Below are 14,462 nucleotides of genomic sequence, written 5' to 3'. Positions count from 1 at the left end.
TTTTCCAAATGACATAAGCTTCCTTCTCCCTTCCTCAGAAATGGATGCCTTCCTTATTTCATTGAAAGATTACTACTAATGTTCTTTATGTGGGAGTATAATAATCAACATATCAGACTCACAGATTACTTAGGTCAGAGATTCTCAAACTGGGGCTGTGCCCCACTTTCTTAGATAATAGTTGATATTGAAGAATAGCAACTGAATAATTATGAATGGTTACATGACAGTCTTTTTCCTATTCACTGAAGTGTTTGTAACATACTCTAGTCAGACTTATCTAGTGATGAGGGCATGGATTGTCACAAGAAATCAAACAGGACTGTGGATTGCGACATGAGCCGTAACAGGAAACAACTAAAAGGTGTCAAAAGGCAAAAGAGTGATGACAGCTTTATGTTCAAGGTAAGAGCTTTACATGTTGCTGTTGATATGCTTTTTGTATGGATCTTAAAGGCTTGGAATAGTTAGCATTTAAATTATAATATAGTTAACTATTAGGTTTTGCAATATTATATACACACATGTCAAGGCTGATTTCCCCACTCTGGCACTTCAAGTGCAGAAGGAGGGGGCCCGCAAGGATTTAAAAAATTAATACTGGCCACTCCAGGCTTGTATTAAATTCCCAAGGTTACAGCTTCTCTCTGACCTTGGATGGGTAGATGCTGCCACCACCCAAGTGCAAAAAACCCTGTGAAACCAGAAAGGCGAGGTTGGGAATTCCTTCCTGTGGGGTACCCTCAAGCCCTTTCACTCCCCATCCTCCAGGGAAGAGCTGAGAAAGAAAAACAAAGGAAATCATCTGTTGCCACCTGCTAATTAAACAACATGTGCACAAACCTCTTAGACCCACAAATCCAATCCTGTTCTTAAAAAAGGGTAAATTTTATTAAAAACAAAAAGAAAGAAAATATATTTGGATTTTAGGCTTTTACTAGATTTAAAAATCCCATTTACAAAAATTAAGCATCAAGAATATTCTAACAACTCAGGGACTATATGCTCTCTGCTTTCAGCATTTGAATCAGCCCCCATTTTGTCTTTGGCTACTCATGTCTAACCTAAGTTGCAGGACTTTGTACTCTTTCATGGCTTTCTCTTCCTTTGATTTCAAAGTCTGACATATAAAATCTGTGGTCATCGGAGAGCCCTGTGTCTCCTGAATTCATTAATTGATTTTACCTATCTACAGTATGAGTTCCTCTGAAGTAAGCTACTGTAAATTACTCACTTGTTTGCATTTTCGTAGAGTGCAGCCAGACAATTTTTAGATGAAGAAGCTGAGCTTTCCCTACAAGAGGCAGAGGATATTTCATCTGATGAGAGTGATTCAGAGAACGAAGCAAACTCCTCACTCAATCAATTCCTTAATGATGAGACACAGTTCACAGAGGTTTTAAATGGTAAATGAAGAAAATCACTTTCCCTTCTATTAAAACAGTGTTTGAGATTTTTATTTGTTTTTTCTCTTGAAGGTCTGATCTCACAGATAACCATTAGACACATTTTATCGAGGAACATACTGCATAAAAGGCCAAATATTTCCATGCGGTGAAAGCAACATGTGTAAAAAGGGGGAAATACACAATGTCCAATTGTTGTATGTGAGATCTGAGAAAGAAAGGAGAAGGATGGGAAGGAGGGTGTGTTGGAGAGGAAAAGGGGAAGATTTTCTAGTGGAAGTGAGAAGTGTGTGTGTGGACAAGGAATTTTAGCTGAGGCAATGTTCCACATGCCCCCTTTTACTTCCTTTCTCTCTCCCCCACACTTTCCTTCCTTACGCTGCAGGGCATGTGGGCTCTGAAAGGCTTGGAATCACATACTGCGTCTGACCCCAGGCACGGGGACCTGTCCTGCTGCTGGAGCTGGATGATTGGCTCCTGTTGGTGGTGGAGTGTGGAGGATTGATACAGTTTTCTTCTTAGGCGGGGGGTAGCCCTTGTGGGCTCCTTGTTTCATTCTCACCTTTAATCTACTTGCTGGATCTCTTGTGATTCTGGGAGATAGGCAGATCACCAGCTTTGGGGTCTGGAAGGGATTTTTCCCATATGGCAAAACTGACCAACTGTTATGTGGGTTTTCACCTTCTCTCCTATATCCTGGTTTTGAGGGGTTCCAATGACAATTGTCACAACTTGGGCAGGTTCCAGTGCGGGTGGAGGGGTAGAAAGGGTTGATGTGAGGTCCCTGTAACCCATGCAGCTGCTGGGCATTGGTATTGGGCACAGCCTTGCATGGAGAGAGGGTGCACCTTTGTGTGACGTGGCATATGGGTCCCTTCCTCTCATCTCTCCTACCTATGACGTCAAGGAAGGGAGCAAGTCGGCAATTTGCCTTCCAGTCTGGGTAAGTTTGAGGCTGCAGAAGGGGGCATGGCTTTCACACCCACCCTCAAGTTCATAATCCACCAGGGCTATCTGTGCCAGGTGAGGTGCATTGGAACAGGTGCATTGGAACAACCCTGCGGGGTAGTTTGGAGTGGTCACTCCAGTTGGATAATAGTTTTAAATAAAGCAATAGCCACTGCATTTAACCCTGCTATGGTGTCTGTTTCTCATGGTGTTCACATCCACACCAATTTACAATGCACTTTATTCCTCACTGGGGGCTTCTGAGGTGTGCCAGTGTCGTGCAAGGTTGAAGAAGCTCTTCAAGGATTGACTGATTTATAACCAGGTTGTCTTTCCTTAAGTAATTTTTTTCCCCCCATTATGAATGTAGAGAACCCTCAATTTTCCATTCCAGTTGGAGGCTGTCTGGATCTTTCAGGTCTCCTAGGACGATGCTTTTATATAAAGTGAGGATTATGACCAAGTGCTTTTTAAGATAAAATGGTGTGAACTTACTGATAAAGTTGAGGCAGCAAAGTTTTTCTGCTGGGATGATTCATTGTTTAGTACTTTTGTGCAAATGGTTGGCCGTGTGGGGGATGAGGCAGGACCAAGGAATTAGTAATCATAGAATCATAGGATATCAGGGTTGGAAGGGACCTCAGAAGGTCATCTAGTCCAACCCTCTGCTCAAAACAGGGCCAATCCCCAACTAAATCATACCAGGGCTTTGTCAAACCTGACCTTAAAAGCTCTAAGGAAGGAGATTCCACCACCTCCCTAGGTAACCCATTCCAATGCTTCACCACCCTCCTAGTGAAAAAGTTTTTCCTAATATCCAACCTAAACCTCCCCCACTGCAACTTGAGACCATTACTCCTTGTTCTGTCATCTGCTACCACTGAGAACAGTCTAGATCCATCCTCTTTGGAACCCCCTTTCAGGTAGTTGAAAGCAGCTATCAACCCCCCCCCTCATTCTTCTCTTCTGCAGACTAAATACAGTAATCCCAGTCCCCTCAGCCTCTCCTCATAAGTCATGTGCTCCAGCCCCCTAATCATTTTTGTTTCCCTTCGCTGGACTCGTTCCAATTTTTCCACATCCTTCTTGTAGTGTGGGGCCCAAAACTGGACACAGTACTCCAGATGAGGCCTCACCAATGCCGAATAGAGGGGAATGATCACTTCCCTCAATCTGCTGGCAATGCTCCTACTTGTACAGCCCAAAATGCCGTTAGCCTTGGCAACAAGGGCACACTGTTGACTCATATCCAGCTTCCCGTCCACCGTAACCCGTAGGTCCTTTTCTGCAGAACTGCTGCCTAGGCACTCGGTCCCTAGTCTGTAGCAGTGCATGGGATTCTTCCGTCCTAAGTGCAGGACTCTGCACTTGTCCTTGTTGAACCTCATCAGATTTCTTTTGGCCCAATCCTCTCATTCGTCTAGCTTCCTCTGTATCCTATCCCTACCTTCCAGCGTATCCACCACTCCTCCCAGTTTAATGTCATCTGCAAACTTGCTGAGGGTGCAGTCCACGCCATCCTCCAGATCGTTAATGAAGATATTGAACAGAACTGGTCCCACGACCGACCCTTGGGGAACTCCGCTTGATACTGGCTGCCAACTAGACATGGAGCCATTGATCACTACCCGTTGAGCCCGATGATCTAGCCAGCTTTCTATCCACCTTATAGTCCATTCATCCAGCCCATACTTCTTTAACTTGCTGGCAAGAATACCGTGGGAGACCGCATCGAAAGCTTTGCTAAAGTCAAGGAATAACACGTCCACTGCTTTCCCCTCATCCACAGAGCCAGTTATCTCATCATAGAAGGCAATTAGGTTAGTCAGGCATGACTTGCCCTTGGTGAATCCATGCTGACTGTTCCTGATCACTTTCCTCTCCTCTAAGTGCTTCAGAATTGATTCTTTGAGGACCTGCTCCATGATTTTTCCAGGGACTGAGGTGAGGCTGACTGGCCTGTAGTTCCCCGGATCCTCCTCCTTCCCTTTTTTAAAGATGGGCAGTACATTAGCCTTTTTCCAATCATATGGACCTCTCCCGATCGCCATGAGTTTTCAAAGATAATAGCCAATGGCTCTGCAATCACATCCGCCAACTCCTTTAGCACCCTCGGATGCAGCGCATCTGGCCCCATGGACTTGTGCTCGTCCAGCTTTTCTAAATAGTCCTGAACCACTTCTTTCTCCACAGAGGGCTGGTCACCTCCTCCCCATGCTGTGCTACCCAGTGCAGTAGTCTGGGAGCTGACCTTGTAATCGCAAGTGAAGTGAGTGGTTACTCCAGTAGATTGCTGTCTGAGGTTTGTTCCCCCGAGGAATAGATATGGCAGATGACCTATAAAATCTCTTCTGCTTTCTATTCTGAATTATTCTTTTAGCAACAAGGATGCATTTTATACATTATGCCAGACTTATATCTGTTTCATTCCCCACTTTCTGCTCCCCAGTTCTGTATGGCCCTATATAAGGGGAGGAGGGAGGAAGTAAGTATGACATTTGCGGAATACCGGCCAGGAAAATGTTGGAAATCACCAGCTTTGGAAACAAACATTTCATGTAGGGAGGTGGGAAGAAATCGATCCTAATGGAGGGTGTCATGTTCAGGTAGGTGCTCTGAGTCTGGAAGGCTAATTTTGTCTTTGAGGGAAGGATGTAGGAAAATGGATTCATCCTCACTTTGGTTTGATAGATTCTTAAAAGTGGTTACTGAGGAGTTTTTTCCTGCAGCTCAGGTCTCAGTTCTTCCCTGTTTATATTGGATTTCGTCCCTGTTTTCCGAGTGACCCATGAAGAGAAGAGAAATAAATCTGTTAGTCTCTACGGTGCCACAAGGACTGCTTGTTGTTTTTGCTGATACAGACTAACACGGCTCCCACTCTGAAACCTGTCACCATGAAGAGATTGTGGTTAGATCCATTTTCAGGGATGGTTTGGATGTTACAGATGCATGATGTCAGCCTTCTCTCTATTGGGAGCTATAATGAGCTTTCTGAGGTCTGCCAATTGGGAGAAATCTTATGGGACAAAAGAACGCGCCATACGGGGTCGGACCAATGGTCCATCTAGCCCAGTAGCCTGTCTTCCCACAATGGCAAATGGCAGGTTCTTTAGAGGGAATGAACAGAACAGACAATCACTGAGTGATCCATTCCCAGTCGTCCACTTCCAGCTTCTGGCAAACACAGGCTAGGGGCACCCAGAGCATAGGGTTGTATCCCTGACCATTCTGGCTAATAACCATTGATGGACCTGTCCTCCATGAACGTATCTAGTTCTTTTTTGGATCCTTTTATAGTTTTGGCCTTCACAACATCCCCTGGCAACCAGTTCCACAGGTAGACTGCGTTGTGTGAGGAAGTACTTCCTTTTGTTTTAAACCTGCTGCTTATTCATTTCATTGTGTGACTCCTAGTTCAGTGTTGATAGAAGACTGGGTAGGTCCAGTCCCCTATTTTGCCTAGAGCATGTGGGGATTTTGTGGGAGAATCTTGAGTCTTTATCAAGTCAGGAAAAATTTGAAGACCTTGTTTTGGTATGGAATGTTACTTTGGGAGATACCTTTATGGAAATGTTTATTTTGTTGGTTGAAAACCATTGTGTAATTAAACCCTTAATAAACTGTTGTGTCTCTCTGTTTTCATAATTTTTATTCAGATTCTGAGATGGAAGGAGTTTATCTAAAATCTGTGCGTAGCCCAGCTCTCGGCAACAGGTATAAAATGGTGCACAAAGGATTCAATAGTGTTGCAGTTTTCTCACAGGTATGAAGTAAAATGACTCTGCTTTCCTCATGAAATGTAACATATTTAAGACTGTGTTTCTATTTCATTGAGGGGGGAGGGATAGCTCAGGGGTTTGAGCATTGGCCTGCTAAACCTCGGGTTGTGAGTTCAATCCTTGAGGGGGCCATTTAGGGATCTGGGGCAAAAATCTGTCTGGGGATTGGTCCTGCTCTCAGCAGGGGGTTGGACTAGATGACCTCCTGAGGTCCCTTTCAACCCTGATATTCTATGATTAAGGTTTGTTTGCAACCCATTGTTCCTAAATAGTGAGTTCTAGCAAAATCCCAGTTATGATTTTATTATTCATTATAAAGGAGACCAGAATGCATACACTGATAGATGTGCATGCATCTTTAAGTTTATACTACTCTCTTTTCCATCAGAGAAAGGTCATTACCTAATTTGAAGTTAAATGGCTTCGTTTTCAATATTTAGTCTTCTTTCATTTATTGAACAATGCAAAATGGACAATTGCATTAATTATTGCGGGTGGCCTCTTTATAGTCGATATAGTATCTTACATTGCCCTCATCACTGCTGTAACGGAGCATCTATATTAGATGACAGAGCTGATTTTATAGGTGGAAATCTTAACTTTTTTGCTATTTACAAATGAAAAATCAAATTAGCATGGGAATTAAGCTTGTCTCCTATACTTGCATGCAGATAAATTCCACAATGCATACACAACACATACATAGACTGCACAATCTGTGCAGAAGCAACTTTTTTCTGAATCTGAAAATGTTGTGGCGTATATGTAAACTGTGAAGCTTATTTTCCGAACTTGCCCGCATTCTGGAATTTAATTTTGCATTTCCCAAATCTTTATGCATTGAGATGTGTTGTGCAGAGTACATAGCTTGTTTGGAAAACACGTCTAGCAAAATGCCTATCTCATTGTAAAATCTGTTGTATAGGCCTAGGGGAAGCTATTTTGCAGATGTTGTAGAATTTGCATTGTATACATAGTAGAATGTGGGTTGTGTGTCATCAGCATTGTTTCATGTAAAAAATTGTAGAATTTTGTCTTTTGGGTACAAGTTTGAGGTTCTAGAATGAATGAAATTACAAATATTTCTCTTTTAATAATCTGAAATATTTAGCTATAACACATACTGAAAACTGAAATTAGGATTGCCTGTTTAAAATGCAGTCTTAGAACTATTAACCAGTAAATCTCATTTAATTTCTCCCGTTATGTTACAGTCATATTCACTATAAATATTTTCTAGCAACAAATGATGGGCCTCAGCCTGCAGTACTTGCACGTTTCCCACTTACTCCCGGGGGAGTCACACACATGTGGGGGCTGTAGGATTGGGCACTGGAAGTAGCTCAAATATTAGGTACCTGTTTTGCGTTCAGCATTTTGTATAAAACAGGGATAAATGAGCACACCGCTTACGTATAGTGCAAGGCCAAAGTGATCATGTTCTAATTCCTTCCAGATTCCTGAGCAAGATGAGGCTTACTTAGCAGATAGTTTCTGTGTTGAAGAGGAGGAAGAGGAAAGTCTCAGGAAAAGTGACTCTAGTGAAGAAGAGGAAGTGTGTGTCAATTTTGACCTCGTAATGGATGAGCAGTCTGCTAGTGGAAGAAAACAATACTTCACTCGCCGCAGAGTAAAACTAAACCAGGCCAAGACGGAACAAAATTGTGCAGTTCCATTGACAAAGAAAAGGTCCCGAATTATTGTTCTTGATGATTCTAGTGGGGATGAAACAAATGTCAGTAATCAGAGGCCAGTAAAAACAGCTTCTCCCAGGACAGACTACAGCCATGCTCACTTACCCAAGTCATTGCTTTCAGACTCTCCCGGACAGCATAAAGCTCCTGCTAGAAAGAACCCTATTCATCAGCCCCAGGAGAACAAGGGTCAGAGACTAATTAACCTGAAGGCTTCAGTGTCAGAAGTGCTGGACTTTCAGCCAGAAAGTAGGGGCAGAGGCAGGCTGCCTTCGCTGGCTGTTGCCAGCAATGATTCCCTGAGAGGGGATGCGGATTTTCAGGCAAAAGTCAAGGTACGTATTATTTCAAAGGCATAAGACCGCCACTTCACTTCACATGTATTTATAGAGTGCCTTGCAAACTGGGGCCCCGACCCTGATCGATTAGTTACTTCTGCTACTGTAAATACAGGTAATAATGGCTGTGAATCTGGTGCCATTTGGGAGAACGTTGAAGGGGCAGTGCAGTGTAGTACTAGGGAAGTGGCCATATCTCCTTATCACTCACTAAGTGGAGCTTTGCTGCACACAGTCTGCATTTGATGGTCAATGTCAAGATGTTGGGAACTGACAGAATTTTCAGTTAACAGTCGTTGAGGGACATGATCACATTTCCGATAATGGGGAGCTTCAGATAGTTTGGGGTCAAATAATCAGGGTTCTGTTATAATTTTGGTATTTATAATTCCTGTAATAGATTTGTACATTTGATCCAAAATCACACCGTAAAATCTGACTCCTAAATCCTTATGTAGGCATCCAAATAAAAGCGTCCTGATTGTCAAAGGTGCTGAGCACGTGCAGCGCTGATGACATCACTGGTATTGGTGAGTGCTGATTACTTTTAAAGTTCAGGCCACTCATCTGGTACCTAATCCAGATTTGGGAGCCTAGCTTTAGGCAGGCAGATTTGAAATGTTGACCTTGAAGCTTAAGTCTCTGCAGTACAGAAAAGTTACAAACGAGATAAAAGTGAATTTCTCATTAAAAGATGCAACTGAATGATTTCTGAGAGAAAGCCAGGATGAGCGTGAAACAAAACTTGATGCTGCTAAGTTTTTATATTTAAATCCACATTCTTAGGGAGTGCCATCCTTTTGCTCCATATTGCTATTACAAACATGGTGTAGTATGTGCTTTTTATGTTTGCAGGTGGAAGGTTCTTCAAAAATCCACTGTGCAAACACTTCAGATACCTGGTGTTCTGCTTCCAAGGGAAATTCTGCTGCTGCAACACCTATTTCAGCTGGTCTTCTGGAGAGAAAAGCCTCCCTTTGTATTCTGGTTGACAGTCGTGAGATCTCCTCTGGATCGGAAATAATTTCCTCCCTAAAAGCAGTTCATGGAGTAAAGGTGCAGGTTTGCTCTCTCGGTGGCTGTGATTACATTGTGAGCAATCGAATGGCAGTGGAAAGGAGAACTCAGTCAGAACTGCTGAACAGTCTGAACAGGAACAAAGTTACACAACGGATTCAGCATTTGCAGAGCATGTTCGAGAGGATATGTGTGATTGTGGAAAAGGACAGGATTAAAGCAGGTTAGCTAGTATTCACACTGCTGCTGTGACTGGCAAAATTAATAATGACTGCATTGGCTTTATATACTACTGGAACCAGTGACATTTTAAGAACATTTGTTTTAGTACCTATGTAAGCCAGAAACCCATCTCTACAAGCTGAGCAGTATAATTTGCTGTATGTTGAAAGGTTTTATAAATGGATGTAAAGTTATTTGCAAAATCAAACATAGCGATCCCTATTTTATTTATTCATAGCAATGCTAGTCCCTGAAGCAGCCAAAAGCCTGCTTTGCCCAGTGAGATGAAGGCAATTTACCTTCTCTTATTTGTTTAGCTGAGAATATTTTTTTAAGTAGTGCTATAAAGGTAAACACCAATATTCCTACAAAACAGCATACTGTATATTTTTAAACTGAAGTGTACGTAGCATTAAGAAGACAACTTGTTCCATCAAATTGCCATGTTGCTGCCAATAGACATTTAGTATCTAACAGATTATGTAGTCAATGGCCTTGCTTTGAAATCAGAGAGAAGTAGGAGACTCTGTACAGCAGTTGTAGGTATTAAATTGTTGAAACCAAACAGTTTTGTAAATGTAGCTTTGTTTTATGTGAAGTATAAATGCTTAAATCTGTAAGCCCCAGTGCTCCTGATCCCTGCCCCATGTAACAAACTGGCAGAGGACTCTGGGATTGATGCAAGCTTTGAACATGGATGCTGAGGGTGAAGTGCTTAAATTCTATATAGTCACAAAAATAAGTGGCTTGACTTATGTAAAGGTGCCTCACTATCCCACTGCTGATGCTGTTGCACACATTGTTCATTCCTGTAACATCCTGTCCACTTTCCTTCATTCTCTTGTTTCCAAAATGCTGCTGCTCTCCTCCTTTTCCTTCCCCATTACTACATCCATGTTACTTATCTGCTCAAGTTTCTTCGCTGGCTACTCATCTCTTACCACTTCATGTTAAAGCACCGAGTCCCTACCTTCATGGCCCTATATAATCTCTCCTTCTTCTCCACTGCTTGCCCCTGTGCTCCTCATGTTAACTGCTCTTCATCTATTTTGCATTTTCAACCGAGCATTTTGTCATCTAGCCCTTGTATTTGGTACAGCTTCCTACTTCCTTTCTGCCACATTTTCTCTTTCCCTCTTCCAAGAAACCAGCCTTCTCCCCAATAATCTCTTTTTATGTGAGTAGTTTTCCCTCATCTCATCTTATATAGTGAGTTTTCTAAAACAGTCTTATTGTTTGTAAAGTAGCCTACAAAGTTCTGATCATGATTATCGATGTATATTCCTTTTTAACAATCCCAGATTTAAAAAGAATTCAGTCTCTCTGAAAACTCTGATTCTCAACTCTTCTATTCTAAATATGCAGGAGAGACTTCAAGATTATTCCAAAGGACCAAGTACTATGATGCCATGCTCTCAGCCTTAATCCGGGCTGGAATCCGAATCCTTTTCAGCTCTTGCCAAGAGGAATCTGCCCATTTGCTGAAAGATCTGGCTCTGGTAGAACAGAGAAAGAATGTTGCTATTCATGTGCCAACAGAAGTGAAAGGGGCCAAAGAAGAAGCTCTCCGGTTCTATCTGAGTATTCCCAACATCAGCTACTTAGCGGCACTGAACATGTGCCATGGCTTTGATTCTGTGAAGAAGATGATTAACAGGTAATGGCAGGTTGGATTGCTTTGTAAATACCTCAGGATTCATTTTACAGGGGAAAGTGAATTTGGCAGGTGATCCTTTCACCTCCCTCTGTGCCCTTGCTTTTCATGCCACTTCCTTGACCCTCTCACACAAGATCTCTTGCCAGGGCAGGGATCATCTAGAGTGGCTTGGGGTAGCAATCTCTGCCACGGCACTGCTCATAATAGTTACTCTAACAGCGTTTCTCAAATGCACCAGGGGCTTTTCTTGCGGCCACAGCCTCCTGGGCAGTGATTGGGGGGACGGGGCAGGGGGGAGAAGCAGTGACTCTTCCCCTAGGCCGCCAGCAGAGGTTGGGCCCTGCCCCTCTGGAGCCAGAAATGCTGGAGGAGCAGGCAGTTGGTGTGAGTTCCCCATCTTCCTAGGGCTGGTGGGGCTCAGGCTTCCGGCTTCAGCCCTGGGATGGGAGGCAGCAGGCTCTGGTCCCTGGCCGCAGGGCTTCGGCCCAGACGTGGGCTTTGGGTGCTGGCCCCGGCTCCCTACCCCCTATTGCCCCTGGCCTCTGCTGCCTCTCTACCCACCTCCCCATCCAGGGCTTAATTTGTCCCCCAGCATGCCAGGTCTGAGTTAATTTGCTGTGAAAAGTGATATTTGTATGTTAGTATAAATTTTCACTGCCTCTCAGCTAGCTAGCAAGACTGCTTCTGTGAAAAATGCTATTAACAGACATACAAATATCACTTTTCATAGCAGCAGACTTACTAACTAGCAAGTCTAGAACAGAAAAGGAAACAAAAAAGCAAAAGAAACAACAATAAAAGACAAGAACATGCAAAGCACCTTATTTTTGTTTCTATTCTGTTTAGGTCCAGTAAAGAATAGTACATTATTTTGATTGATTGATTGGGGGAAAAAAAAAAAAAAAAACCTTACATAAATAAATTACAATGATTTGGGTGTGTATCTATGCATATTGATTTGTTTTTCCTAAAGTTAATTAAGTATTTTAGGAAAAAATTGTCAGAGCAGCCACCAATAAGTGTCGGTGGCCGCACTTTCATGCTACCAAAAAATGTGTTGAGAACCCCCTGCCCTAACATGTGCTTTCCTTCCTTCACTGCTTCCAAGTGTCACGCCCCAGCACTTCTCTCTAGGCTCCCTGCTCATCTTCCCTCCTTTCTAACCAGTCAGCCTAACTCTGGAATGTGACATAAGCCCCCGTCCTCAGCCCGGCCTTTGCTCTCACCTCATTGTGTCCCAAGTTGTTCTCTGCTTTGGGCTAGCCTCATCTGATATGGGGGAGTTCCCTCAAGTCCCAATAAGAGAATACTATGAAAAGTTCCCTGGCATCTCTGGTCCCTTGCTTACCTGTATCAGATACATGTAGCAGATTGAACAAGCACCTGCTTCGTTTGTCCCACTTGGCATTTCCCCTAGTGTGTGCTGGAACCCAAAGAGCAGCAACTGAAATACCCTCTTTTGTGTAATGTCTTTTACAGCTCCCCGAAGGACATAGCCACCTGTGCCCAAGTGAGTCAGCAGAAGGCTGAGGAGATCTACCGCTATATCCATTCTGGCTTTGACTTGCAAATGCTGCCTGAAAAACTTCACACCAAAGGGAAGAGTAACACGTAACAGCAACACACTGAGACAGACACAAGTCTGGACTCTGGAACTTGAGGCAATTTATTTTTAAACAATGCACTTTATTATTGTTACATATGATTCACTGTAAAATATGTAAATAAATCCTTGCACAAAAAGTATATTTCTTTATAGGGGGAGAGGGGATGTTGAGTTGTGCTGCTGTGACAGAATGAAACAGTAAGTATCTACGATGTTGGTTCTTGGGGAAGCATTTGCTGGACCAGGCCCACTCTGGCCATCCCTCTTACAACGTTTGGAAGAGTGGATAGGTTACCATGCAAGACAGATGTGGCTCTGTCCTCTAGTGGCTGGTCCATACACAGGAATGTATGAGTCTACTTTTGCCTCTGAGCTACGGAAGGCTTCTTTAACTTGGGCAGTAAAACTTCTTGTGTTTTGCAAGGGGCATCACATTACATCTCTGCCCCTTCACTACAGTAAGGAGATGGTACTTTATCCTTTTTATAGCTAGATGTTACTTGCAAGGTGTTACTGTATGTATGTATGCCAAATATGGGCAGGGATCATGTCATTAAAACTTTCTCTGGCAGATGTCCATCATGTGGGCAAGCTTATCATTGTGTAAAGATGCCAAAATGATTTCCAGAGCCATCTGAATTCTCTCTGTCTCTTGCTAATACTATATATCGCTTATTACTACATCAGGGTTACAGCATTGTTACAGCTGAACTGGTTAATAGTGGAGGCCTAAATGAAGCAAGGTTGTCAGCTGAGTGGTACACGTGGCTCCTCTTGCCCAAAGCGTGTCGGTTTAACATGCTGTTGATGAATTCTAGATACTTGTCCACATAGAATGGTCTGGCACTGCAGCTGGACCGTGGTATTCCACAGGTAGACTAAAGCTGGGGTCTTTGCTGGGTTATGGAAAGATATTAAGCTCCACACCAAACTGATCCTTCCACATCTAGTACACCTTCAAACTGAGTTCTCACGTCAGGAGTAAAAACTGAGGTAGCTCATTGTACCCAATGGCTTTCCGCTCTTGAAACATTATTCAAATGCAGAAACATGATGTAAAAAGTTTCAATATCCCAGTGCTGATCCATTTGTCATTTTGTTCTTTGGCAATGTGTATCTAGGAACCATTCGATGCAGTGATACACACCAGCAGGGCCAGTGTTTTCTGCCAATGAAAACAGTAATTTTGGATATGTATTATGTTAATACAAAAAAATGCTAGAGGCAGCTAAGCTGGAGAGGTGGGGGACAGATGCGGGGCACAGGGGTACAGCCCAGGGCAGAGGGGTGAGGTGCTGTGGGCGCTGCCCAGAGCAGGTGCGAGCACCATCCACTCCGCAGCATCATGAGAGAGCTCAGCATCCTTCTGCCAAGTGCCCTACCCACCCAGGGGAAGCTCCATGGGTCAGGTGTTTCTGGGCAAAAATCCAGAGGAGGGTAGGAGGGAACGTGACCCTGCATGCCCCACCCACTCTGACTTGCAATTCTGGAAATGAAAAATCATTTTGGAAAAAACCATAGCAATAGCTGCAATTTCTGGAAAACACTAGCCCTAACACCAGGGAGCCACGCTCAGTATGTTGCTGCCACCTTGTGGAAATTGGGGGGGAATCTATTAGTAGATGACTTCCCTTGCTTAATATTAGGAAGATGGGTGAAGATAAAGATTTTTAAGAAAGATATCTTAGTGAAAGCCTTCCTGTTTCTTTTCCACAGCAACCATAGTTAGCTTGCAGAAAGACGGTTGTATGGATTTTAACGTAAGCAACAAAAGTAGAAATCCTTGTTGATAAGT

At 43.2% G+C, this 14,462-nt stretch overlaps 1 protein-coding gene across 1 annotated transcript in view; it reads left to right on the top strand.

Moving 5' to 3' along the window:
- Nucleotides 1-14,057, top strand: part of FANCM (FA complementation group M) — a 150,604-nt gene extending 136,547 nt beyond the window's left edge. The window contains exons 17-23 of the mRNA XM_026654194.1: nt 271-405; nt 1,253-1,406; nt 6,011-6,117; nt 7,590-8,162; nt 9,021-9,405; nt 10,770-11,061; nt 12,541-14,057. Coding sequence (XP_026509979.1) covers nt 271-405; nt 1,253-1,406; nt 6,011-6,117; nt 7,590-8,162; nt 9,021-9,405; nt 10,770-11,061; nt 12,541-12,676 — 1,782 coding nt within the window. The 3' untranslated portion in view covers nt 12,677-14,057. The remainder of the gene's footprint in view (nt 1-270; nt 406-1,252; nt 1,407-6,010; nt 6,118-7,589; nt 8,163-9,020; nt 9,406-10,769; nt 11,062-12,540) is intronic.
- The last annotated feature ends 405 nt before the right edge of the window (nt 14,058-14,462 follow it).

Source organism: Terrapene carolina, unplaced genomic scaffold, assembly GCF_002925995.2.
Source record: "Terrapene carolina triunguis isolate 2854851 unplaced genomic scaffold, T_m_triunguis-2.0 Scaffold189, whole genome shotgun sequence".
NCBI lineage: Eukaryota > Metazoa > Chordata > Testudines > Emydidae > Terrapene > Terrapene triunguis.
Note: the sequence above shows the minus strand (reverse complement) of the source record. Positions and strands in the feature narration are given on the sequence as shown.